At 38.1% G+C, this 26,848-nt stretch overlaps 3 protein-coding genes across 10 annotated transcripts in view; 2 read left to right on the plus strand and 1 right to left on the minus strand.

Annotated features, from left to right (window-relative positions):
* The first annotated feature begins 695 nt into the window (after window positions 1-695).
* LOC122573627 (cytochrome P450 6k1-like) lies at window positions 696-9,320 on the plus strand. Of its 4 annotated transcripts, none has more exons than XM_043740257.1 (6): window positions 696-712; window positions 6,245-6,438; window positions 6,670-7,041; window positions 7,357-7,541; window positions 7,655-7,943; window positions 8,804-9,320. In XM_043740257.1, coding segments are annotated over exons 1-6 (1,221 nt in total). In that variant the 5' UTR covers window positions 696-710; the 3' UTR covers window positions 8,983-9,320. The 4 variants fall into 4 exon arrangements, with proteins under 4 accessions (XP_043596192.1, XP_043596191.1, XP_043596193.1 ...); XM_043740256.1 differs by lacking the exon at window positions 696-712 and adding an exon at window positions 2,337-2,469 and having other exon boundaries at window positions 6,061-6,438; XM_043740258.1 differs by lacking the exon at window positions 696-712 and adding an exon at window positions 2,365-2,469.
* A 1,567-nt stretch (window positions 9,321-10,887) lies between these two features.
* Window positions 10,888-16,394, plus strand: LOC122573624 (cytochrome P450 6k1-like). The gene is given in 7 exon segments (XM_043740252.1): window positions 10,888-11,022; window positions 11,024-11,045; window positions 12,386-12,919; window positions 13,164-13,535; window positions 13,748-13,932; window positions 14,046-14,334; window positions 15,180-16,394. Coding segments are annotated over 7 exon segments (1,701 nt in total). The 5' UTR covers window positions 10,888-10,902; the 3' UTR covers window positions 15,359-16,394.
* Window positions 15,678-26,848, minus strand: part of LOC122573623 — a 141,451-nt gene continuing 130,280 nt past the window's right edge. For all 5 annotated transcript variants that reach the window (XM_043740247.1, XM_043740248.1, XM_043740250.1 and 2 more), the window contains 4 exons: window positions 26,121-26,358; window positions 25,409-25,795; window positions 24,955-25,206; window positions 15,678-23,803 (listed from right to left, as the gene is read on the minus strand). In XM_043740247.1, the coding sequence (XP_043596182.1) occupies window positions 21,980-23,803; window positions 24,955-25,206; window positions 25,409-25,795; window positions 26,121-26,358 (2,701 nt within the window). In that variant the 3' untranslated portion in view covers window positions 15,678-21,979. The remainder of the gene's footprint in view (window positions 23,804-24,954; window positions 25,207-25,408; window positions 25,796-26,120; window positions 26,359-26,848) is intronic.

Genomic DNA, 26,848 nt, shown 5'->3' on the forward strand with positions numbered 1-26,848 from the left:
TGATTTTTTATATATTAGGTAGTCCGAAAAGTTTCTTTTATTTTATAAGGAAATGGATGTACAACATTTTTCGTTTTATATTATTTTATCGAGTTACGTATGATCCATTTTGTTCTATCAAACTAAAGATCACAACGTTCGACAGGTTAGGTTTCATGTTTGTATAAAGATGCATCGTTGTAAAAGACGGGTCTGTGGCGGCACTCGACAACACAAATACCGCCACTAACTAGTAACGGACGACGGTAGCGCAGTGGTTAGCGCCTTAGGTTACGACGAACGTGTTCGGATCCCGGGATCGAATCCCGGCGACCGAAGTCCGATTTTTCTTCCACGATTCTTAAATAGGGAGAAAAATACTGCAGTACCTCAACAGCAGCGGCATCTACAACCAGCAGCCAGCAACTAATACCACGGACTACTCACATACACAGCCACCTCAGGTGTCTATAAGAGAAAGACACTTTTCGGACAACCCAATATCATCTAACTATCGTAACTATTTACTCGTCTTATTATTAAATAGATCAACGCGTTTAATATCCATCACAGGTATAACAATTTCTTTTTTCTCTATGGAAATATCAAGGTTCTCGAATTTCTCCCACGACCAATTTCACAGTCTTTAATTCTCAACGGACCAAGCTCTTCGGTGGTATTTGTGATTGAAACAGGAAAGGATGATTATTTAACTACAGTTTAATGGAATAATGTAATGCAACTAATCGAAAACCAATTCGCAACTCACAACTCATGAATGGTGACTAACTTCAGCTAGCTCGCAACTAACTATCGACTTTTTCCAACAAAACATGTTTTCGTTCTCCCGACACACGCACGTGTTCCGCTGCCGCCGATGACCGAAGATGCTTACGTAATCCTTTTCCAGGCACCTAATTTTACAAAGGGTCGTCGTTATATCGATATGCTACATGGCCCATTGGAATTTCCCATCCCATCTGGTTTGTTCCATTTTCTATTTACATTGTTGTTCGCACTCCTATCGAGTGCTTTTTATGATTATTCCACGATATTACAATATGGTATATATGTTTTATGTAGAACAATTTGAAATCAGATTAATAAACATATACAAAGATATATGTCACATGGCTACATCACATTTGTCAGAAACCAATCATGGCAAGAAGTCATGGGTAACATTCGCTCCACCTATAAATGATTTATACATGGCTCTGGATATTAAAATGTTGACATGGTTTGCCTGTTTAACAAAAGACCACGTTCCACCATAAAAAAAGGACTGCTTAACCTTCAGAATATACATATATTCCAATATACATATGTATTTCTCTTGCTCAATAACAATTTAGCATGTAACAATACTAGCATATGGATAAGGAACAAGCTTTGAGTGAAGAATATTTTTCCATAAACAGGTCTACGATTTAACAAATTGCAAATTACATTCCTAACATTGTTTATCAATACATTTTACAAATATTCATTGAATGGGGTAATAAGTCGTAGGGATTTTTCTGTGAAATCCGACTCTAAATCCCCTGGATAACTTTGTAATTGAAAACCTCCATAATATTTGTTACCAGTTGAAATTATTCACTTGTCAATAATTTGTACATTTTTATTAGTTTTAGTAATTTCACGAATTTCAATTGCGGTTGAGTATAAAATTCAGTTGTTATTTCTAAAATATTACCACCTGCCTATATTACTGTATTTTTTGTCATTATGCAGGTAAATAACGCTGACACATTGTAACCTCTAACTTCATTGATAACACTTTTTCAATTATGCAAAAGATTATTCGTTACAATAGATGATATAATGTATGTTCTAGAATATGTACTTTAAGCAGATATACTGTAGGTCATGTTGGAAAAATGGTAAAAAATATCTTTGCGCGAAATTAGAGATTATTGACATTTATATAACAAAAACCCTTTCAATTTTTACCGCTTATTTGTCCCGCATCGTCTGGAAATAGGAAAGCGATAGAAAGAAACTTTCCAATATCTATACCATCTTGCGTGTGAAAATACGATTCGATTGAGAAAATTGAGCTTCCAATGCAATTTTTTCATTATATCATTTTGTGCAAGCTATTGATATATTGAAATATTTCTTTACGATAATTGTGTAATATTCAAAATGTTGATGCTGTAGATAGAAAATAGATAGAACTGATAACTTCGAAAAAAATGTCTTACCAGGTAAGGTGACAATTCTAAAAATCTGCTAATAATAATTTTTAATAATAAATTTTTAATAATAAATTTTTCGCAAATGGCACTTTGTCAGTAAACAGTGACACAACGGCAAATTTCTTAAGAGGGGAGCTTTCACATGTGGCATATATACTATCATAGCCGATGATGCAAAGTTCACTTTAGTAACGTACATTACAATGCTTCGGAAATATTTTCTTATTTTATTTGGTATCTGCTACCTTATAGTGCTTGTGATCACTAAAGTATTCGTTTGATAGCGGTACGTACCGTATATTTCATTGCAAAACATAGCGCAGAGTTAAGCTATCTGTTCTAATTTTTTATTATTTTCTGATAATTTTCTTCTTTTATTTTATAAATTAAATTCAAACGTGTCCCCACTCTGATTCACGAAGTTATGTATACTGTAATTTGTTACCATTTCTTCCTTTTCTGAATAATTTACTCCGTTTCAATCGAACAATATTTTCCTAATTACACCGAAATTTTACTGTTTGTTTTAAATTAATGGGGATGCCCGTGGAAAAGAAAGCAGAGTCCACCAAATCCGAACGATTATACAGATCGGTCACGGATACAATCATTGTATTTTCACTGAAATCATTCTTTTTGAAAAAATAATTTACATTTACCTTTCAACTATTCTTCCATTTGAACAAACTACGTCCAGCGCATAGAATATGGTTTTCTTAAATGGCAGTCCCTTCCTAATGTTCGCCATTCCTTGATTAAAACTCTAATCTCGAACCATTGCACGTGAGACGCTACAATATTCAACATTTTGCGCCAGTAATCCATTAATCGATTAAATGATATACAATTGAGTTCTGGAAAGAAGATTCAAGCAATTTCGTCTTCTTTATGAAAACATCAGAAATGATGTGTTCTTATTGCATGAAGCTGATAAAATAAATTTTGTCATGGTTCAATAAATTTTTCAAGTTCTTTAATAAACAACCGAAAGACTCTACGAGGACACACATCAGTGACTTTTAAAAAAATAAACATCAGTAGCATAATATTTTTACGATACGGTCCACGACCGTTCGTGGAGAGATGCGATCACGAAGACGCGTGTCAATGGGGTCGTAAATTCCCGTTACGATTAGTTCTTCGATGTTAGGAAATGATCAGATCCTTATTTTGTTTACGATAGTAGAGGTGGTTGAACTCATCATAACACTGAAGTAATAGGTTACAATATACGCTTTATTTCAATAACTTCGTTTGTTTACGTTCGGCGCGTGTACATATAAGATAAACAGATGACTGATGTAAATCTGATAAACCAATCAAGATATTTACTGGTCAACGCATGAAAAACCGGTTAAAAAATGTTTAATGATCGAAATATTTCTTTTCATATTTGGAAGTTGTTTACAGTCAATTCTCATTGAGAATTATAAGTAAACTATTCTGGCGCAGTACTCTTATGTTATATTTATTATTGCATTTGGATATTTCTTCTTTAACTGTGGGTATCTTAAGGTCTCGGTGTGTTGTTTCGTTGGTAACATACCACGGTGCGTCTATTGAGGGGCTCAGAGTTTTCGATTGGAATCGTTGAAGAATTTCTATGTTGCAATTACTTGTTGTTCCCCATAGTTGGCCCCCAAAGATTCAAACTATGGTCTTATATAGTATTAATTTACCCTGCACGTCTTAGTTGGAACGTCTGCCAATGATCCAGTGGAATTTTTTAAATTTTAATTTAAGTTGTTTCGATTTATTAACGATCTGTCGTTTCCACGTCATTCTTCCGTCCAGAATCATGCGCAGATATCTGACGAAATCTTTGTTTGGTATTAGAACATCATGATCACCTGTGGGCAGGTTTGTTTTCGCAGCATAAAGGTTATATAACTGGATACATTTTCATTTATTTTGAAGCGTCATCTGTGGTACCAATTTTCCATAGAGTCGAGACATCGCTGGGGAGTAGAGGAGGCAATTATCGGGTCTGAATGGGATGCTAGCAAAGCTGTATCATCAGCAAATATCGCTATGGTTGTCTCTATCAAACTTGATAAATCGGCAGTGTAGATGGTAAATAGCAGAGGTCCGAGGACACTGTCTTGGGATATGCCAGTTTCTATCGTTAATGTTGCGGTATTGCGTCTAAGTATTTAATCATGAACATACTATTGGTTAAATATGATTTTAAGATGGAGTAGTGGGTGTGTGGTAGGATTTTTTTTAGTTTGAATAAAAGTCATTCGTGCCACACTTTGTCGAACGCCTGTTGAACGATCAAAAAATAGAAACCGATCCCTTGCGGGTAGAAATTACCGTTGAACATGGGAAAAACCCGACCTTCCCATTTTTACCTGACGGAACAATAATAATAAGAATCGTTTCGACTCGAATATATCTTATAACAATTAAGGGCCCTAATGGTACAATAAGAATGCTTAGTTTTATGACAGTTCCTTAGAATTATTGCAGTCCGACTAATTATATTTGCATAGATAATGGCCGTCTCCAAGAAATGGATTACGTTTGGTTTACGTATTCGAGTTATCGGACGTAACAAATACATTAATTATATGTTAATAGACTTGCAAATGTTCGTGGAGTTTCGTATTTTTACGAACGAAGTTACATATAAATGAAGGTTTATTTTCCATTCATAGAACAAAATATTATAGTGGGTGTTTCGTCTTAGATATTCACGAATTTAATTTTCATTCATGAATTTTCAATTGCTGTAGGCAATTTTTACCATATACGATGGTCACAGGCCCTAGAATGTGAACGGAGGTCGGTCCAAAGTACGAAGTTTACGAGAAAAACATCGGAATTTCGGGTGACACGAGGCAAATTCCTAACAACATTAACTAGTTATCGATATGAATGGCCCATTCGTAAACCTTGTCACCGAGGCCCGATATAGGTAGTCGCTAAGTGGTCGTGGTGCGTACACCCCATTACCAGGTCACCTTCCTTCGTTCCGCAGTATTAGAGTCGCGTCGACTTCCTGATAAAGAATATCCGACCAAAGAGAGAGTAGACGCCAATATTTCCCTATACATAAGAAGCAAGGGTGACGAATCTCCAAAGTGATTGTCTTGCCATGAAACATTCCACGAAATATTGTCTAGCTTTCGTATTTTCCGTATGTAACATTCGGTGCCTCTCTACACAAATCAGTTGTCTACCCTTATAATCTTTAGGACTCACCATAAATCATGGCATTTTCATAGTTAAGGTCCTTTAAACCAAACAAGTATCTTATTAGGTGAAGTGTTTCTTAAATTCATTGTTCACTCCAGGAAGATACGAAAAACATGGGTTTTCTCAGATACGGGGTCTCCCGCTAGCCTTCCCTCGGGGGCGACTAGAACCCTTCCAACAAATTTTGCCTTAACCAATTAGAAGCGATGACTGTTGCCCTCACTTTTCCATCCAAACTACCATCAACGAATCCGATGGTCTCGTGCATTAGACACACCCATCAATAGCTTTCCTCCGCCACAACATCATCACCGAAATTCATTGGTTTATCATCCTTGGGTTAGTAAACATCTCTTGACTAGTTTTCTGTTCATTGATCAGTCGTAAGTCTAACTTATATCTACACGTACTGCGCATAACTGTCTATATATACGAAGTTGTAGAAATAGAGTGAATATTTTAATTTCTTAACTAAGTTTTATCCAAAAGTTCAACCACTTCCGTTCAGTTTTCCGGTCAGGCTTATTTAAAATGGCGTTATTGACGCTATACTGGGTTCTGGGTGGCATCCCCATCTTTACGTCCTTGGTGGTTGTCGCTTATTTGTTCGTGATTCGGAGATACAATTACTGGTCTAAACGAGGAATCATACAACTTGATCCTACGCCCTTCGTAGGCAATTTCATGGACTGCTTACTGGCAAAAAAATCAGGCGCGCAATTTCTCAGTGATGCGTACAATTATGGCAAAGATTCACCTTTGTTGGGTTTCTACATCTTCCACAAACCTTGCCTGTTAGTTCGCGATCCAGAACTCGCGAAGCACATTCTAGTAAAGGACTTCGAGTATTTCGCTGACAGGTACGCGACTGCAGATGAGAAAAATGATCGTCTTGGATACGCAAATATGATACTGATGAAGAATCCAGGATGGAAAGCTCTCAGACCAAAATTGACGCCGCTTTTTACCCCGGGAAAGCTAAAGAAAATGTTTGTGTTAATGGCGATGGTCGCTGACGACCTTGGAAAGCATCTCGATTCGTTCCATTTGGAAGGTAAGCCTCATTTTTAGCACATTTACGTAATAATAGATGGAATATGTGAAATTGCTGTTAGCTCAATATATATTTTTAAAACAATTATTCTTGTTTAATAGAAATATATGAGAAAATTAAAAGTCAATGCTCTGTGATGCGATGGATTTCAAATTTTACAATTATCGTGTCTTGATTAAAAATACAATAGTGCCAATAGACACATGATAAGAAATCTAATATCTGTTTCAGGCGATGGAAAAGCAATGGAGTTCAAGAATATTTGCGCAAGTTTCGCTACCGATATTATCGGTGGCATTGCGTTTGGCTTAAAACTAAGTTCGTTGGAGAATCCAAAAACACCGTTCCGTGAATGTGGCAGGAGGATCTTTGATGCTACTTTCCAACGTAACATGGAGTTCCTTACCATAACCTTCATGCCTCAGTTATCCAAGTACCTCAAACCGAAATTCTTTGGAAAAAAAGCCAATAACTTCCTCCGATCTGTTTTCTGGGATGTGATCGAACAGCGTCTCAGTTCCGGTGAAAAGAGAAATGACCTCATCGATGTGTTGGCAGAGATCAGAGAGACATACAAGAACGACGAAAGGTTGAAGGATTACAGTATGTATTTGCTGCAATATTTTACTAATTTCTATTAATGAAATCATTTATCAATGGTCGGTAATCAGAAATTTCAAATAACAAACTCTGTGAATTACGATTTCATACATATCCTTATTTCGCGAACTCTTAATGAAACAGACGAAAAATAACGTGACTACTTCTTTCGGTATAATTACATTGATGTTACAAATTGAAAATTATGCCCAAATATCTATATTTGCTAATTTACTTCCAAGTCATTTTCCAATTGTACTAAATATAATAGATCTATTTGTTGAACTTTTGCGATGATGTTTAATATGCATGTTTCAGAATTCGATGGTGACGATTTAATGGCACAAGCGTCCATATTTTTTGCTGCTGGTTTTGAAACATCTGCTGCTACCATGTCTTTCACACTGTACGAACTTGCAATGAACCCAGATGTACAGAACACACTTAGGGCAGAGATTCAGGATGCTCTAGAGAGAACTGATGGTGAAATCACATACGATATGGTAAGGAAACTACAAAAATATTAACATAGAAACACGAGAGTGTTTCAAACAATAGTATGTGAAGGAGGTTATAATATAGTTGTAAACATACTAAGAAATATAATGTTCCACAGATTACGACGTTACCATATCTCGATATGGTAATTTCTGAAACTCTTCGTAAATATCCATCTGTACCAAACTTGAATCGAGTTACCCTTGCCGATTACAAAGTACCTAATGCCAATCTGGTGATAGAGAAAGGCACTCCGATATTCATTTCGATAATGGCTTTGCACTACGATTCGCGGTACTTCCCGAATCCGGAAAAATACGATCCACTCCGATTTACCGAGGAAGCCAAAAGTACCAGACCAAGTTTAGCCTACTTGCCCTTTGGTGCGGGACCCCGCATCTGCCTTGGTTAGTAAAATTTTCCGAAGTATTCTCCAACATCTTTAACGTCAGAGCTATCGATGGCAAAAGTATGAAGGTAGTCTTAAAAGAATCGAAATGAAATGCATGTATGTGTAGAACTGTATACTTCAAGGACATAGTTACATATACCTGAAGATCAGTATTCGTTTCTTTAAACTGTACCTATATTATTAACGAGAAGGTATTTATATTTTAACGTAGGACGATTTGCAATCACATTAAATAAGATCTACAAAATGTGACGTGTGACAATCTTAATCTCAGCAGGCAGTTTCTCACACTAGTTGCATGACGAAATCACCTTTATATTTTATATTACATACTTCTTATATTATTATTACATAGGAACATTGTTATTAAGGAATCTGCGTCTCTTTGCTTTCAAATCTCTTTTGACTTCAGAACGTGCATACGGTGAAATTAGACATCATCAGCTATATGCTGAAGTATGTTACAGTTATGGAGGATGACTAGAAAATTTGAAAACGGTAGAATACAATCNAAACAGAAGTTTATCTCCTTTGCTAACAACTAGTTGAGAAGAAACTGCCGGAATGTGAATAAATATTTAATAACGCATTACATCTATATTACCTGCTGGACGTAATAATTGGGTACAGTTTGCTATATTTTGCCATCAGACATATTGATACAGTTTATGATTATTAAACAAATAGATTTCTACCGTAACACACATTCTCGAATAGATTAATTGATTAAGTTTCTATTCTTGTCACTGGTATTATAAGAAAGATGCAAGTAGCAATTTGTATCTTTAAACATTCTGTTGGCTGTCACTTTTAATCTTACTCATAATAATTTCTCTCTTTTACTCCTCATTTCAGGTATGCGATTGGGACTCATGCAATCCAAACTTGGAATCGTACAGATATTGAAGGACTACGAAGTTTCACCTTGTGAAAAAACCAAAATTCCAATAGTTCTAGATCCCAATGCAGTAATCTCGACAGCTTTAGGAGGAGTACATCTCAACATTCGAAAGACTTCCACTGTTACTGTTTAGACGAAGCTAAAGTTTCGCGAATCGCGTTATGCACTGCAATTTTCTGCTTTGTTTGTGATAACTTAGATATATTTTACTTCTAGATAGACGAGGTTCGCGAAATATAATCGTCATCTCTTTGTCGGGAGAAATGAATCTTTAGATAATAAGTATATTTTAAAATTGTAATCGTAAATGTCCAAAAATTGCGATTTTATTTATCTGATAATAATGATACTTATTTAGTATTAGTTTTAAAGTAAGTGTAATATTAAATAATACGTAATCTTATATAATGACTTTATTTAGTTGATGGATTTATTTGCAGTGATTGAAACAGGAAAATGATGATTATTCAATTAGAGCTTAATGTAGTAATGTAATACAACTAATCGAGATCCTACTCGTAAGTCACAACTCATGGCTCCTGACTAACTTCAACTAACTCGTAATTAACGACTAACTTTCTCCAACAAAACATCCTTTGTCTGTCAACACTTTTATTATATATCTACATTGTAGTTCATACTCCTAGCGAGATTTTTCTTATGATTATTCCACGATACTACGATAGGCTACGTATATTTTATGTAAAACAATTTACAATCAGATTAATTAAGGTATACAATGATATTTGTCACTTAGCTGCATCACTCTTGTCAAAAGTTAATCACATAGTCGTGGCTAACTTTCACTCTACTTGTAAATGATTTATACATGGTTCTGGATATCAAAATGTTTACATGACTTGCGTGTTTATTCCTTGTCAAATGGAACATCACATTCCACCATAAAAAAACTGCTACACCTTTAAATTTTACATATATTCATATATATTCATAATATACATATGTGTCACTCTTGCTCAATATTAATTTAGCATATAACAAATCTAGCACGTAGATAAGCAGTGACCTTTTAAGCCAAAGATATTTTTCCATAGATGGGTTAAAAATTTAACAAATTGCAGCAGATTACATTATTATTTATCAATACATTCTACAAATATTTATTGCACGATGAATGGGGCAATAGGTCGTAGAAATTTTTCTGTGAAATACGACTCTAAATCTCCTGGATAACTTTGTAATTGAAAACCTCCATAATATTTGTTACCAGTTGAAATTATTCACTTGTTAATAATTTGTACATTTTTAATGGTTTTAGTAATTTCACTTGACACGCAACAAGAATAACGGTTGACTATGAAATTATCACGTATGTTACTTCTAAAATATTACTGCCTACATTACTGCACTTTTTGCTATTAAGCAAGTGAATAACGCTGATACATTGTAACCTCTAACTTCATTGATAACACTTTTTCAATTATGCAAAAGATTATTCGTTATAATAGATGATATGATGTATGTTCTAGAATGTGTACTTTAAGCAGATGTAATCACGGTCATGTTGGAAAAATGGTAAAAAATATGTTTGCGCGAAATTAGAGATTATTGTCATTTATATGATCCAATCCCTCATAATTTGTACCGCTTATTTGTCCCGCATCTTCTAGAAATAGGAAAGTGATAAAATGCCACTTTCCAATATCTATACCTTCTTGCGTGTGAAAATACGATTCAATTGTGGAAAATCAGTTTTCTATGCAATTTTTTCATTGTCTCATTCTATGGAAACCATTGATCGAAATATTTCTTCACGACAATTGTGTAATACTCGAAATGTTGGTGCTGTTGATAGAAATTTTATAATATGTCTCTTAATGTGTGAAAATCAAGTAGTGAATTATGGCCGAGATGTTAATTATACATTAAAAGCAACTGATAACTTCGAAAAAAAATATCTTACCAATTAAGATGCCAATTCTTACCATTTTCTAGATGCCAAAATCTGCTACGAGAATTTTTCGCAAATGGCACTTTGTCCAAGCAAGCAATGATTCAGCGGTAAATTTCACAAGAGAGGGGAGATTACAGGATGAGACGTATATACTATCACAGCCAACAATGCAAAGCTCACTCCCGTAATGTACGTTACAAGCTTCGGAAATATTTTTTTATTTTACTTGGTATCTGCTACCTTATAGCGCTTGTGACTAGTGAAGAGTTCGTTTCATAGCGGTACGTACGGTATTTTTCACTGCAACACATGCTGCAGAATTAGATTATCTGTTCTAATTTTCTATTATTTCCTGATAATTTTCGTCTTTTATTTTGCAAATTAGATTCAAATGTGTTCCTACTCTGGTTCACGAACTTACGTATAGTGTAATATGTTACCTTTTCTTCCCTTTCTGAATCATTTACTCAGTTTTAATAGAACAGAATGTTTCTAATTACGCTTAAAATTTACTGTTTGTCTTTAATTAATGGGCATGCACGTGGAAAAGGAAGCAAATTACAAATCCGATCGATCATACAGACCAGTTACGGATACAATCATTACACTTTCACTAAAATGATTTTTGAGAAATTGATTTACATTCACGTTTTATTCATTCTTCTGTTTGAACAAACTATGTCCATCGCATAGAATACAGTTTTCTCAAATGGTATTCCTCTTCTAATATTATCCGCTCCTTGATGAAAACCCTAATCTTCGATCATTCCACGCGAGACGCCAGAATATTCAACACACTATGCTAGCGAATTACTCGTTGATTAAATAATATACAATTGTGTTCAAAAAGAAAGCCGGTTCTACTATTATATTTCATCTTCTTTATAAAAACATTCGAAAAGTGTTCCTATTAGATTAATAATTGATAAAATAAGTTTTGCCATAAGTCAATAAATTCATAAAATTTTAAAAGAACTGAAACTAGAAATTTTTTTAAATCAGAGACTAATAACATATTTCATTTATTATATATTAACAGACCCCAGATATTTGTGCAATTTCGCTTTTTTTATGAAGGAAATTAAACACAAATAACGATTTATTTTACACTCATTAAATAAAATATCATAACGACTGTTTTACTCCCAAGATGCCCAAGATGAAAACAGGGGGCTAGCCAAAGTACAAGGTGTGCGATGAAAACGTAACGTTGAGTTTTGAGACGCACCGGGGAAATTATTTACAACATTAACTAATTGCTGATATGTATGCTCCAATCAATGTTCCGTAAACCTTGTCACCGAGGTTCGAGCCCCTAAGTAGTCGCTGAGTGTTCGGGGTGCGTACAGCCCTTTAGCACACGCCTTCCCTCGTACCGCAGTATCAGAGTGGCGTCGACTTTGGAAAAAAGAATATACGATCCAAGGAAGGGTAGATTCTTACATTTCTCTCGACATAAGAAGCAAACGTAACGAACCTCGAGAACGATTGCATTACAATGAAGCATTCCGCGAAATATTTTCCAGCTTTTGCATTTCTCTAAATCCATGATAATTCGCAATCCAAGGGGTGTTGATGAATATTATCTTCTGAGACCAACAAAAACATTTTTCCTTCTCAGACTCATTAAAAATGGCCTTATTAACGCTATACTGGAGTCTGGATGGCATCCTCGTCCTTTCGTCTCTGATTATCGCCGCTTATCTGTTCGTGACTCGGAAATTCAATTACTGGTCGAAACGGGGCGTAAAAGAGCTTCCACCTACGCCTTTCGTAGGCAACTTTATGGACTGTCTCCTGTCAAGAAAATCGGGCTCAGAATTTCTCAAGGACCTATACGATTACGGCAAAGGTTGGCCTTTGCTGGGATTCTACGTGTTCGACAAACCTCAACTGTTAATTCGCGATCAAGAACTCGTGAAGCACGTCCTAGTGAAAGACTTTGACTATTTCCCTGATAGGTACGCGACTGCAGATGAGCAAAATGATCGTTTTGGATACGCAAATGTGGTCCTGATGAAGAATCAAGGATGGAAATCTCTCAGGCCAAAATTGACACCGATGTTTACCCCGGGCAAGCTGAAGACAATGTTCGATTCAATGTTGATAGTCGCTGACGATCTTGGAAAGTGCCTCGATTCGTTGCATTTGGAGGGTAAACCGTTTTTTCAGTGCATTTACATAATAACAGATTGACCACGAGAAACAACCGTTGTTAGTTCAATATATATTTTTAAAACAATGATTCTTACTTAATAGAAATGTTTAACAGAAGTAAAAGTCAATCCTCGCGATGCGAGAGACTTGAAATTTTGCATCAATCGCTTCTTGATTAAGCGCTTTTTAATTAAAATGCAACAATGCCAAACACATCATAGGAAATTTAATATCTGTTTCAGGCGATGGAAAAGTAGTCGAGTTCAGGGAGATTTCCGCGAATTTCACCACCGATATGATTGCTAGTATCGTGTTTGGCTTAAAAGTAGGTGCGTTAAAGAATCCAAAAACACCGTTCCGTGAATATGGCAGGAAGATCTTCCATCCTAATTTCCATCGTAACATGGAGTTACTTATCATATCCTTCTCGCCTCAGTTAGTCAAATATCTCAAGCCGAAGTTCTTTGGAAAAAATGCAACTAACTTCTTCCGATCTGTTTTCTGGGATGTGATTGATCAAAGAGTCGATTCCGGCCAGAAGAGGAATGATCTCACAGATGTGCTGATCGAGATCAGGAAAACATACAAGAACAACGAAGATTTGAAGGATTACAGTATGTATTTGCTGCAATGTTTTACTAACATCTATTGATGAGGTTATTTATGAATCGTCAGAAATCTATGAATTTTATCCGTATCCTTATCTCGTGAACTTCTTACGAAACGGACGAAAAATAATTTGCTTTCAAATTATTTTCCAATTGTACTAAGTATACTAGATCGATTTGCTGAACTTTCGCGATGAAGTTTAATTTGCATGTTTCAGAATTCGACGGTGACGATTTAGTGGCACAAGCGATCATGTTCTTTGTTGCTGGTTCTGAGACATCTGCTACCGCCATTGCTTTCACACTGCACGAACTTGCAGTGAACCCAGATGTACAGAGGACTCTTAGGGAAGAGATTCACGATGCTCTAGAGAAAACTGGTGGCAAAATCACATACGATATGGTACGGCAACTACAAAAATATTAAATTAGAAACACGAGATAGGCATATGGATAGTATGTGAAAAAGGGTTGTAATATAATCGTAAACGTACTAAGAAATATAACGTTTCACAGATTACGACGTTACCATACCTCGATATGGTAATTTCTGAAACTCTTCGTAAATATCCATCTGTAGCACACTTGGATCGAATTACCGTTGCCGATTACGAAGTGCCTAATTCCGATCTGGTGCTAGAGAAAGGCACCCCGATATTCATTTCGATAATGGGTTTGCACTATGATTCGCGGTACTTCCCGAATCCAAAAAAATACGATCCACTCCGATTTACCGAGGAAGCCAAAAGTACCAGGCCAAGTATCGCCTACTTGCCCTTTGGTGGAGGTCCCCGCGGCTGCATCGGTTAGTAAAATTTTCCGCAATATTTTCCAATATCTTTAACGCCAGAGCTATCGATGGCAATCGTATGAAAGTAGCGTTAAAAGAATCGAAATGAAATACATATATGTGTAGAACTGTATACTTCAAGGACATAGGTACATAGATCTGAAGATCAGTATTCGTTTCTTTAAACTGTACCTATATTGTTAACGATTAGATATTTATTTTTTTACGTGGGACGATTTGCAATCACATTAAATAAGATCTACAAAATGTGACGTGTGGACATCTTAATCTCAAGAGGCACTTTCTCGCAGTAGTTACATGGCGAAACCACTTTTATATTTTATATTACATACTTCTTATATTATTATTACATAGGAACATTGTTATTAAGGAATCTGCGTCTCTTTGCTTTCAAATCTCTTTTGACTTCAGAACGTGCATACGGTGAAATTAGACATCATCAGCTATATGCTGAAGTATGTTACAGTTATGGAGGATGACTAGAAAATTTGAAAACGGTAGAATACAATCNAAACAGAAGTTTATCTCCTTTGCTAACAACCAGTTGAGAAGAGACTGCCGGAATGTGAATAAATATTTAATAACGCATTACATCTATATTACCTGCTGGACGTAATAATTGGGTACAGTTTGCTATATTTTGCCATCAGACATATTGATACGGTTTATGATTATTAAACAAATAGATTTCTACCGTAACACACATTCCCGAATAGATTAATTGATCAAGTTCCTATTCTTGTCACTGGTATTATAAGAAAGATGCAAGTAGCAACTTGTATCTTTAAACATTCTGTTGGCTGTCACTTTTGATCTTAATCTTTCGCTCTTCGTTTCAGGTATGCGATTGGGGCTCATTCAGTCCAAACTTGGAATCGTACAGATATTGAAGGACTACGAAGTTTCGCCTTGTGAAAAAACCAAAACTTTAGTGGTCCTAGATCCCAAAACGATCATCACGACAGCTTTAGGAGGAGTACAACTCAACATTCGAAAGATTACCACTGCTGCTGATTAGACGAGGCTAAAGTTTTGCGAATCGCGTTATGCATACCGGTTTTCTGCCTTGTTTGTTATAAGTTAGATATATTTTATTAGCGAATCGGCGAATGTCAGCAAGTAACATCGTCATTTCTTTCTCAGGAGAAATGGATCTTTAGATATTAAATATATCTTAGAATCGTAATCCCAAATGCCCGAAAATCGTGATTACAAATATCTGAAGATAATTGGATTTATTTGGTATTAGATAATAGGAAATCGTCTTTCTGTAAATTTGTTGTATCCTGGTGAGGAAAATATCGCATGCAGAGGAAACACAGTTAGTTTTGTTTCACTTACGCGGTCACATGTATATATTTATTTCATTCACTTATTCTCATTTACAAAAGAGACTAATCGGCCGATTGGCCGCCACGTGGCCAGTGCATGACCGCCGCTTAACTTACAATTAAATCTCTGTAATATATTATTACGACACCTTAAAATCAAATTGGAATGGCGAATACCGTGCGGTATCCCGGCACCTTGTTCGTAGCCATTGTTCGACGATGGCGTTCGATACGCGTATTAGTCACGGTAATCTGTGGCATAACTCTCCATTCTGATCATTTGTATCGTGTCGGTTTCTAAAGTGAAGCATCGAACATCCACGAATGGTCGAGTATGATTTTCATGATCCTCGATTCTACGCTATCGAGTAAAACTTTCGGAGAACACCTGCGCGGGATTTTGATAGTCTTGCTATTGTTTAGCTTCCGAATATTGAGAGGTAGCTTCTTCGTTTCTTCGTTCGGTATAATATCATATGAGCAGAATAGCGATCGATCGTCATAATCGAACAAGGTATGCATGTACATACTTACGAACACAGGGCACACGCCTCTGCAACATGCTTGAATTTGTTTCACGATACTTTTACACACATAATAACTATACAATTTATCGTTTACAATATCTGTGATAGTAACTCGCCAGCGAGCATAGCCGTTATTTCACGTCCTCCGTTCCATAATTCTTTTTCACCAGGTAAATATACGTTATACATACATCTAGAGCCGTTTTTTGTTCGTACGCCATTCGCATCTCTCGACCCATTTCTTCGAACGAAGACTTTCCTTCCCCTGACTTCGAATCGGTATAATTTTCCAGATCTGGATGTAGTTATATTAACTCAGAGAACAGTATATTAATCTGCTAAACCGCACAATGTCATCGTTATAAAATCACATTGATGCCACGTCGATTCGTCTACACTGATCTTAACGTAACATCATTCAGTTTACATCTATCGTTTACTCGCTTTTCGGAGTCACGTGAACTTGCAATTCAAATAGCACACGAGAAACACGAGGAGAAGCGTAGTGCTAGGAACTTCCTTCCGTTTTTTTTTTTTTTTTTTTTTCTGATAATTGTATATTTTAACGAGAATAATTTGCTTCAAGTTTAGAAATCATATTATATTAATAACCATACGTTTACAAATTTTTCAAGTCATGTTTAATTAACTTGCTCCTTGTCGAAAACAATGTTTCATTAGTCATAGCCAGATGATAAACATACGATACGCTGGTAGCGTTTCCTTTAATCACAAAATAACATTTCTACTCGGAGCTAATGTAATCTATGAAGTCTCCAGAGGCTACTAGCCTGTCGAGTTAATTACATATTCCGCACCAACCAACGTATTACTCACAACGTTCATTCATCGAGTTGATACATCGCAGTTGTGTCTCTTCGAATAAATTATCCATGTTTACCTATCGTTTACTATTCGAAATGCTCGTCTTCGGCTTGACAATTATACGAAAATATTTCACCAAATTGACATAGAATTTACATATTTCTGTTTATATCATTAATTTTCGTCGTTCGTTCCTTTTCTATCTTATCCCAGTAAAGCTTTGAAGGCAAACACATCAAGTAAAGGAAGTGCGTGATACAAACATTTCTGAAAATTTATAGAAACACATTCGATCGAAAGATCAAGATTAATCTTTTCTAGAACGCAAATCTGACGATCGGTTTCCTTTTCGATTTCGATTATACATGTAGCGTAAAAATCGTTAACTCGTAATTTAAAGTTATTTAGTCGTTAATTAAACTATGTAATTATAAAATATAGGAAACCATGATTTTTCTCGTTGGTAAATTCAATGAAAGATAAATTGAAGATACGTTTTTAAGTATTACCGTGTCGAAACAAACATATCCATTGTGAACGTGAATGTTCATCGCGAAATGATCGTGTTTTAGACGTTACAAACGCATGGAACAGTCAGAGTAAGTAAAATTAGGACACTAAGGAAGAGTATAATAGGAGAGCACAATGATCGTTCGAGATTTTAGGTCGATGGGACCGAATGTGTCCTGGGAATGTCGATTTTACTGAATCAACTAAATAGGACTGGAAATTAGGAAAAGGAAGAACGTGGAAATGTTAGTGTATGTACAAATATGAAGGATTTTCTCTACCAAAATCTTACTTTACATTTTTCCTAATTATGAACAACCTTCGGTCCCATATTACACTAACTTTTCAAATCTATTTCAACTAGTAATACTTTCTGAACTTTGGCCCCGCTTCTCTTCAATTTCACCTCCATCTCCACTTTCTCGAAATCGAAGCAAATCCGTGTACATCTCCGGTTTGTATTCGTCTGAAATTCACGTGACTCTCACAGGTTCTCACGGCAAATGAAAACGAAGTGATCTGGGCGCGTCTCGATTCACAACGTCGTGATCGTCACAATGCGCTTGTCGACGTCCGTTTAACGCGACGATCGCTCCTTTGTTTGTTAATTAGCACCGCATCCGCGGCGAGGATAATTGAGTGGGCGACGAAACGAAGATCACAAAGGTTACGGACGATAGAATTCGTTTTAAAGCGGATCTCTTGGAGCGTGTATTTCAGAAAATCACACTCTGTGCTCTATTTTTGTTCACGATTTCCGATCGTGACACCATTCCGATCTCTTCTGACCGTCATTCTCATCTTTTTTTCTTTTTTCTTCTTTTTTTTTTTTTTTTTTGTCGGCAAGAGAAAACGCACGATCGATTACGCTGCGGTAATTGACGAGAATAATTGGGACACGAGGGCTACCCCGTCGCGAATTAAACGATTGGACCACCGAATTTCGTTCCTCCTCCTGTTCTCAGTCGTTTCTTCCTCGAAGCCTCGTTTTGCTTTTGGTATCGAGCTCGATCAACGCGATATTATTTATAGTAGTTCGGCTGACCGCGCCCGCGATTCAAAATTTGAAAATTAGTACAACACCGACGATTCAATGAGGAGTATTCGATTGTCGACACGGGATGGTCCGAGAGTTTCTAGGAAAACGGACTTGCCCGATTGCTCCATTATACTGTAATCTCTAGTACATGTGTAATTGATTTAACGTCTAGGAAGAGACAAATAAATATTGACAAAGATCAGGCACAGACAGCGAGTGATAGAACGAAAAAAGCATTTGATTTTTTATAATCAGTCGTTGGTGCGATAGAACCGAGGAATTTCGATTCTTCGATGGAAACATGTACTTTCTGGTTTACTCGTGAGGGTGTCAAGATCAAATACTTTTTTTGCCTCGTACCACTGGAAGTTTAATAAGTTACATTATAGCGTGTTTACAACGTTGTGTGTTTCGACATGGCTCACTTGCTCGAACACACCTTCACACTCGCCGATCCTGTCTCTCTGTTCGTCTACGTGGGTCGAGTATTCCACTAGATTCGACGACGAAATGGAAGGATTCGCGCGACCAATGTTTACGGTCGAACAGGGAAGAGCTGGACTGAGGATGCTCGCGCAAGTCTTGGCCGCCGTAGGAAGAGATTTATCGACTGATAAACGTCTACGATCGATGAAAAAAAAAAAAAATGTTTAATTAAACGACGAGTTCGAGATCAAAGTTTCTTATTTAAAAAGCAAATCTATGTCTCACTGTTGATTGAATTTTTTAAATTAACCCAGAAGGAGCAGGTATTTCGATAATACAGTGAACGAATCTCTTCCCGCGGCTTCCCTCGAGAGGGGAGACAAAATCGAACAAGCATTACGCAGAATGCAGAGAGCCGATCGCGTGGATACAGGGTTTTTTTTCGTCCTGTTCTACGATCACCGTAGAAAAACGAAGAATGCCCCAAAAAAATTTAATCTTTTTTTTTTTTTGGGATCGTGAAGACGATAACGTAAGACTAGACTTCAACAATACATGCAGTTCTTCATCGCCGTAGAGACACATTGCTGGTGGAGTATAAAAATATAAACATCTAAAAATGAAAAAGCGAGACACCGTTGCGCAGAGAATCGATGCTGTGTCGAGGCTGAAAACGCGTGCATCACGAGGGTGTTCTTCTACGTTAGGCTGTATCCATTTTATAATCGTATTTATCGTTTTTCATCCGCTTTCTTCTCGTTCTAAACGCGTTCTTAATATATTCAAATAAACGGAGGATAGAGTTTTTGTCGATCCATTAAAAATTTAGCGAGTAGATAAGCGAATACCATTCTCAGGGATAGGGTGTTTATCGACTACGAGTAGAAGAGGTACAAGAACCGTTAGATCAGAGGATACTAGCGACTTTCGAACGACCTTTTCCGGTTTACGTAATTCTCCACTGGAATAACTGTTCATAGTTTTTAAATCAGAGGAAGACACCTTCTCAACGAGGAAACAGCGTTTATTTAACATTCATCTAAATTTCTGACAGATCAACAAAATCATTTTCCAAATCGTATTCGCCTCGAGATATAGTTGGAATCGATCGGTTTCGTCTCTTTTTTCTCCGCGACGTTTACGACACACGAAAATTTCCTTTCGTTCTCGTCTCTCTGCTTTTTCGTGTCTTCTCGTTTTTCGTCGCTGAGCAGGTTTACCATTTTCTTCTCCAATTTATTTAGTTCTTTTTTTTTTCTTCTTCTTCCTCTTGTCTCAAACGAGGCATGAATTTTTTCGAATTGTAATTCGACACGACGTGCCTGTCTAGATCTGCTGCATTCTCTATCTACCTACACGCTGAACTTGTGTGTTACAATGGACCTGCTTCTTCGTACGATCATTTTTTTTCTTCTTATGTATTTATAATATTTATATACGTTATGCGTTTCGATGGGAGTTGCATATATTTATATATATATTTTTTATGTATATATATATATATGTATATATGTATAATAACGAACAACATTAATGATTATTTTCATTAGGCTATCCTTTTAATTGGACAATAAATAAAATAGTTTATATACCGCGCCTTTTCAGTTTCTTCTATCTTTCAGGCCGTTCATCCATATATATTTTCTCTCCTACTTCCTTAACTTCAATTCCCTTTTTTTGATCTAATTTCTTCCTCTCCTATACCATTAATTTCCTCTAATTTCAATTTGTTCTCGCCATCTGATCTCGACATTTAAATTTTATCGTACGTAATTTTTCCTTCTACCTTTCTCTCCCTCCCTTTCATTCTAACACACTCTCCTCTTCCATTCATTCTGCTCTCGGAACGGAGATCGATAATTAGGAGTAATATACATATATTTGGTATTCGCCAGCTGTTCGACAGTTTGGCTTCGATACGAACGTTAATTACACTCACACATTTTCTGATTACATTTGGGAACAGCTAATCGACATACTACACGCACGTACTCTAAGACATATTTTTTCTTATTTTTTCCTTTTTTTTTTTTTTCTTCTTTAAACAGCGATTTGAATTTCGTACAACTGACTTGAAAGTCAAGAGACTTTCTTTCTTCGTCTCTGCCTCCACTCTCTTTCAACTGTTACATTCTAATAATTTCCCAAATCATCTCCGATGCGGCAGAACGATCAGATTTTTTTCGCTAATGTTTCTCTTTGCCTCCTCGTCGAAGAGAAGGCTTGTCCCGGAAAACGCCCAGGTGATGGCGCACGATCGTGTCCGTGGTCGCCCGATACCGAACACACGTGGCTCAAAAATTCTTAAAGTTAAAATCCCTTCGAGCTTCACGCGAGAAACGCAACATTCCGCGACCCAGTCTATCCAGACTCAGAGTAGTCAAGACGTGTTCAATTGGTGGAATGCGGATCCTATTGGATAGAGGATTGTCACGATACTATATTTCGTAATTCCTGACCGATCGATCGGTCGTCGATAGATTGTTACATAACGCGTGGCGACTCGGTCGATCGAGAAAAGCCTCATCGGAAATTTCCTTACGAATAACGTCTAGCGCACGAGGTCGAGGTAAATAATCGTTTTCAGTTTAACAGACAGATGTGATCCAACAATGGCCGGCGATACAATCTAATGAAAATCGAGTCGAGACAATGTCGACGGAACACGAACGCTCTGATCGTCACTCGATTTCCTTCGCTTCCGTGCGCTTAACGTCACGGTATCTCTCGATCTTCTTCTTTTAATTTCAGCCTTCGTCAACGATCTTTGGCTCCAACGTCTCCTCCCACCTTTTGATAATCATCGACTTCTCTAGCTTTAACGCGCGAGAAAGTAGCGGTCAACCCCTCGGTTCGTGGATCGACACTACACGAAACGCGGGCACACGTTCTTAACTGCTGCAACAGAAGATATTCTCAGCCAGCCACTTGTGCAGGCCCGACAACTGTTTCTCAGAAGAGTCCTCGACCACCAGGCCGTATCACTTGATCTCCTCGCGACTCGACGAACACGGAGGAGGATGCGACGACAACGGAACTTCCGATACCTGTCTCTTTGGTCGAAAGCTTGCCGTCAGAGAGGAAATCCAGCCGCTCGGAGATTGCGAGCTTTGATCGTGCAAGGAATCGCTGTTGCTGTTGCTCCTAGTGCTGTCGATACTCATGCCAGACTTGAATCGCGACAACAGACCAGGCGATTTCTTGGACGTTGCAGTTGGCGAAGAGTACGCTGGCTTTTTCCGGGATTTGGCCGAGTCCTTGCACAACATTGAGTCCAAACTACCCGTGTGTGGACGTTCCTCCGTCTTCTTTGGCTCCAACGAACCGAGCATCACGCTTTCGGTCTGCTTCGCCATCTTCGAGATATCCTCCATGCTCGCCGAGCTTCTTCTAATTTCTATTTTGCCTATATCCTCTTGTACAGCCTCTCTGGACCCGTGCTCAGGCTTGACAACGATCTCCGGCTGCTGCTGCTGCTGCTGCTGCTGCTTCTTCTTCTTCGTACGCACGTCAATTTCTCTGAACTCGATATCCAGAATCTTTTGATCCTTCGCTTCTTTCAAACTGTGCGACTTGCTCTCGGGATTCGAAGAGTTTCGCCGGTGTTTCGCCAAAGATCTCTCCGACGTCGCGCTCGGTAAAGCTTCCAACGAAGCGGACGATCTTTTCTCCTTGACGAACGACACCTTCCAGACACTGCCTCTGTTCTTGTAATCCGTCGATTTCCTCACCTTTGGCAACGTCATAGCACGCTTATCCACCGAAGACAATTCCACCACCGTCGCTATAGCTTTGCTCTCTTTCACCGAGACTTTAGTAAGGTTGCAACGCTTGCAAACTGCTAGAGAGTTATTGCGCCTGGAAGAAGTGGTCGCCGTGGCCATCAAGTTGCTTTTGTTCAGCGTCTTGGTTACGTGTTTCATAGGCTTCGGCGCAGTAGGGTCCTTCGAGTCGAAGCTGATACTCAGCCGATCCGTGAAGTTTCTTAATCTGGAAAAGATGGACTTGTGATTGTTGGGTCCTGTTTTATCCTCGCAACAACACCGGAGCCCAACCGTCTCCCTCTGTACCTCTTTGCGACTAGACTTCGTCTCCTGATCGTTCTCCACTAAGCTACTCGTTTTCTTCAGGTTGTTCCTCTGCTGGGTTTCGACTACCACGTTACCGTTGCCCTCCACCATTTTTCGTTCGTTCCATTTCGCATCTAGGAAAACGGGTTCGTCTTTCTCCAGCTCCTCGAGGATTCTGGTTCCTTCCGCGGACCACGCACTGACGGGCGAGCTCAGGTCGCTGCCAAGATTCTCTCCTTTACTGCGTCTTCTTTCGCGCTCGTGATCCCTAACAGCCCTGGCTAGGTCGTGACTATGATAATCCAGTGACGATTTCTCTCGACTACCCTTTCGACTACCCGGGTAGCTTTTCCTACCTGTTGCCGGCCCAGTCAACGTCCCCTCGGTCGAGATTTTGAACTTCAACGTTTTCTCGCTCACCTCCACCTCGGTCGCTGTCTCAGGATCCGAACTCTCGAGGTTCTCCGCTTCTTCCGCCGTCAGGTTCTCCGTCATCTCGTCGTCGGTGGATCGCGACCGCGAGTGGACTGTGCCTATGGAACGTTTCGAGCGCATACTGTGCGACGAGGTAGATTTCACGACGCTGGCTGACCCGGTGGTCCCGGACGTTACGGTTATCAGATTTGCCTCGCCCAGGTCTGCTATGCTCTTCCGGTGATGCCGCTCGTCCTTCGCTGCTTCGTTCAATCTGCGATAATATTCTAAAGCTTCCCGCACTGGTTGAACTATTAGATTCTGGAAGAGAAATTTTTCTGTGTTTGTTAGTGTGTTTGTTATTTAAATATTGAGATTTCGAAGGTTTCTTAGTTCGATAGATTACGATTTAGATTACCGGTTTACTGACTCTATAAGGAATATTCATCCTACGCGTCACGGTTGCGAAACAATCGATCACTCTGGTACACGATGCAAATCGTTTTTAGGCAGCAAGTGATACCTAATTGATGCTTCCTTTAGAAATCAGAGAATCAAATAATCGTTTCAAACGTTTCCAGCTTTACATTCTCTTATACACGCAAGATTTGCATTCAGTTAATACAGGATGATCCTCCCGCTAATTCAAAGGCAATCATCGTACCGTAGATCACGTATTCTTATTTTCATTTCACACTTATACGCCTACACAACTGTTTCAGCTCTAACACACAGAGAATATCAACCTTTGGAGACAGATCACACACAAAGACGTATCATTATCGTCACAGCGTGGTTGCATTACCTTTGAATTAACTATCAAGCGGGTAGATTATACTCTATAACACGAGGAGACTATAAAGCCGTGTGTATACACCGCGACGAGTGACCTGAGCGATAAAGCTGATACGTGATCGATGATCGAAAGGCTATTGACGTTTGAGTATCGACAATAACTGAAAAGCGGTTTGGAGAATACACGCGAGCATCTGATCAATTGTGCGGTATGGAAATTTGTTTTATAACAAAAACGTTGTGGCTAGATTTTTAAATCTTGTTTTAAATCTACTAAATATTCGCTCGATTCTTTGTTAGTCGTCATTCACACAAATTCTCCACCCTCGTTACATAATTTAGTCAGCTATTTTCTTATACATAGTATCGTCAAAAAGAAATTAATAATAAAAGACTATATTAACTACTCGATATTGGTGGCACATAATATTTAATCATTTTTGCGAATAACATTTCATCGAGCTGCGCATAATATTTACAGATAATTTACTAGAAGTGTTTTCCGCTATACTGTTCGGATCTGATATGCAAATGGATTTGATATTAAAGCAAGGGACAAGCTCGAAGTTTTATGTCAAACTTGTAAAAGCGTTATATTTTTTCCAAGTATCGATCTTCGTCTACCCTTATCAAAATACTAACAGCACCTTGGACAATAAGGGCGGTAATAAAAGTACCTGCAGCTGTGGAAGCAGTTCCCCAAGGGCCTCGAAAAGAGGAAGTAGAACGAGACCGATGAAGCTGACTTGGGACGAGGGTTTGGTTACTTTATCGCGATCCATAAATGGCGTCACTGGAAGTCCTTCGAGCTTCTCCGCGTCGCTCTGCTTGAAGAATTCTTGCAGCAACCTATCCAGCCACGGTTCCGCGACTTCCATCGGCCGGGCCTCGTTGCTAATATCCGCCACCTTGATGAGGATCATCGATAACTAGAACAGCAAATCACAGATTTTTAACGTTGCCTTAATCTGAATCTTTAAATCTAATTTTCCAAAGGTAGTCGCTACAGCGGACTTTGATTTGAATTACCGAACGATCAATTTATCGTAGATCTTTGTATTTGACGCAAACTCTTGTACGTAGACAAAATAATTCTGAAATAATATGACAAATTGAAACGTAAAAACTTACTAAATTAATATGAGCCTTGCTGGAGTAATCGAATTCCGGGATGATGTCCGTGAATTGACCGAGGATCTCGTTGTGCCTGGCCATGTCCGTTGCGAGAATACACCTGATGATCCCTTCGCGTACGACCCGATATGTCGCATTGTCCAGCGACGCTAATATGTTACATTCCGGTGCTTCTAGAACACGAAAAGCTACGGAGCAATGATGGTTCTCCAAAGGTGAGATATCGTTGTAACGCAGAGCCAACTCGGTACGGGCATTTATTTGATAAATGTTGTTGTATCCTGGATGATCTAGATCGTGGCAGATGCAGGAGACAATTAATATAAAAACCTCCAGATCGCCGATTCGTGACGGAAGATCCACTGTCCAGGCTATTGCGTACATCTGCGTAAACAGAATACTCGTTAAAACGAAATACGATTATATGTATATACTTATTTTATTTTTATCGTATCATTTTAATCGTGTTTTTTTTTTTTGCATATTTAAGAGCATATTTAACTATACATTATGAGTTAATTGCTCTAAATTTTACTGACATCTACGGTATTCCAATATTTCCTCTATTTACTATGTTTACGTATATTATTCGCTCTGCGAGAAGATCGCGCGTAAGCCATTGGTGAAAACGAAACGCGTAGTAATTACATAGATGGAAAAACCCACGCGTTGTGTTTTAACGCGGCAGGCGTGTAGATGGTGCACTTGCCATTTGCGCCACGCAGAAGCAATGCCTAAAGTTATGAAACGGCACTTCGTTATAGTTGTTATAAACTTCGTAGAGGAAGTTCCTCAGGATTGGTAAAGGAATGTTAAACTTTTGAGGTAGGTCCAGCTCGACGAACATCGTCTGCAGCATCAACAGAAGCTCTTCGTCTTCCCATTGCCGTGCATCGAATGCCGGTGAGTGCAGCCACTCCCGAACGTTCGACGATACTGAAACGTCGCTGTAACACAATCACAGACATTAACTTCGTAGCATCGAAATTCTATTTAGACAAATAGACGATGGATTAATTTCTATTGTTCGACCGAATTTCTAGCGCCCTTAGATTTGGAATTTTTAATGATTAGACTGTGAACGTTTATGCGCGTTTTTAGGAAATTTACAAATTCACGATGCAATGATGAAATAACTGGAATAAGACGTCACAGAATTAGACGCGTCTACACGGAAACGTTATTCTCGAGGATTGAAACAAATTCAATCGTAGCATTCATCAAGCCAGCTATCTTAGAATCACGAGAAGAACAGTTACTTTTGTATTCGAAGGGGGTGCATTTTGTACATTTCTCTTCTTTCGTATCTCGCGTCTTTGCTTGCAGCAGCAATTTCCATATAATTACACGCTTCTACATCAGAGAAGAGCCACAAATCGAGATGCTAACTTTCAGAGCACGGTTCTGCTTCGAGGGAAAAACGGAGGCTCCAGTTTC

This window comes from Bombus pyrosoma, linkage group LG12 (assembly GCF_014825855.1).
Source record: "Bombus pyrosoma isolate SC7728 linkage group LG12, ASM1482585v1, whole genome shotgun sequence".
Classification (NCBI taxonomy): domain Eukaryota; kingdom Metazoa; phylum Arthropoda; class Insecta; order Hymenoptera; family Apidae; genus Bombus; species Bombus pyrosoma.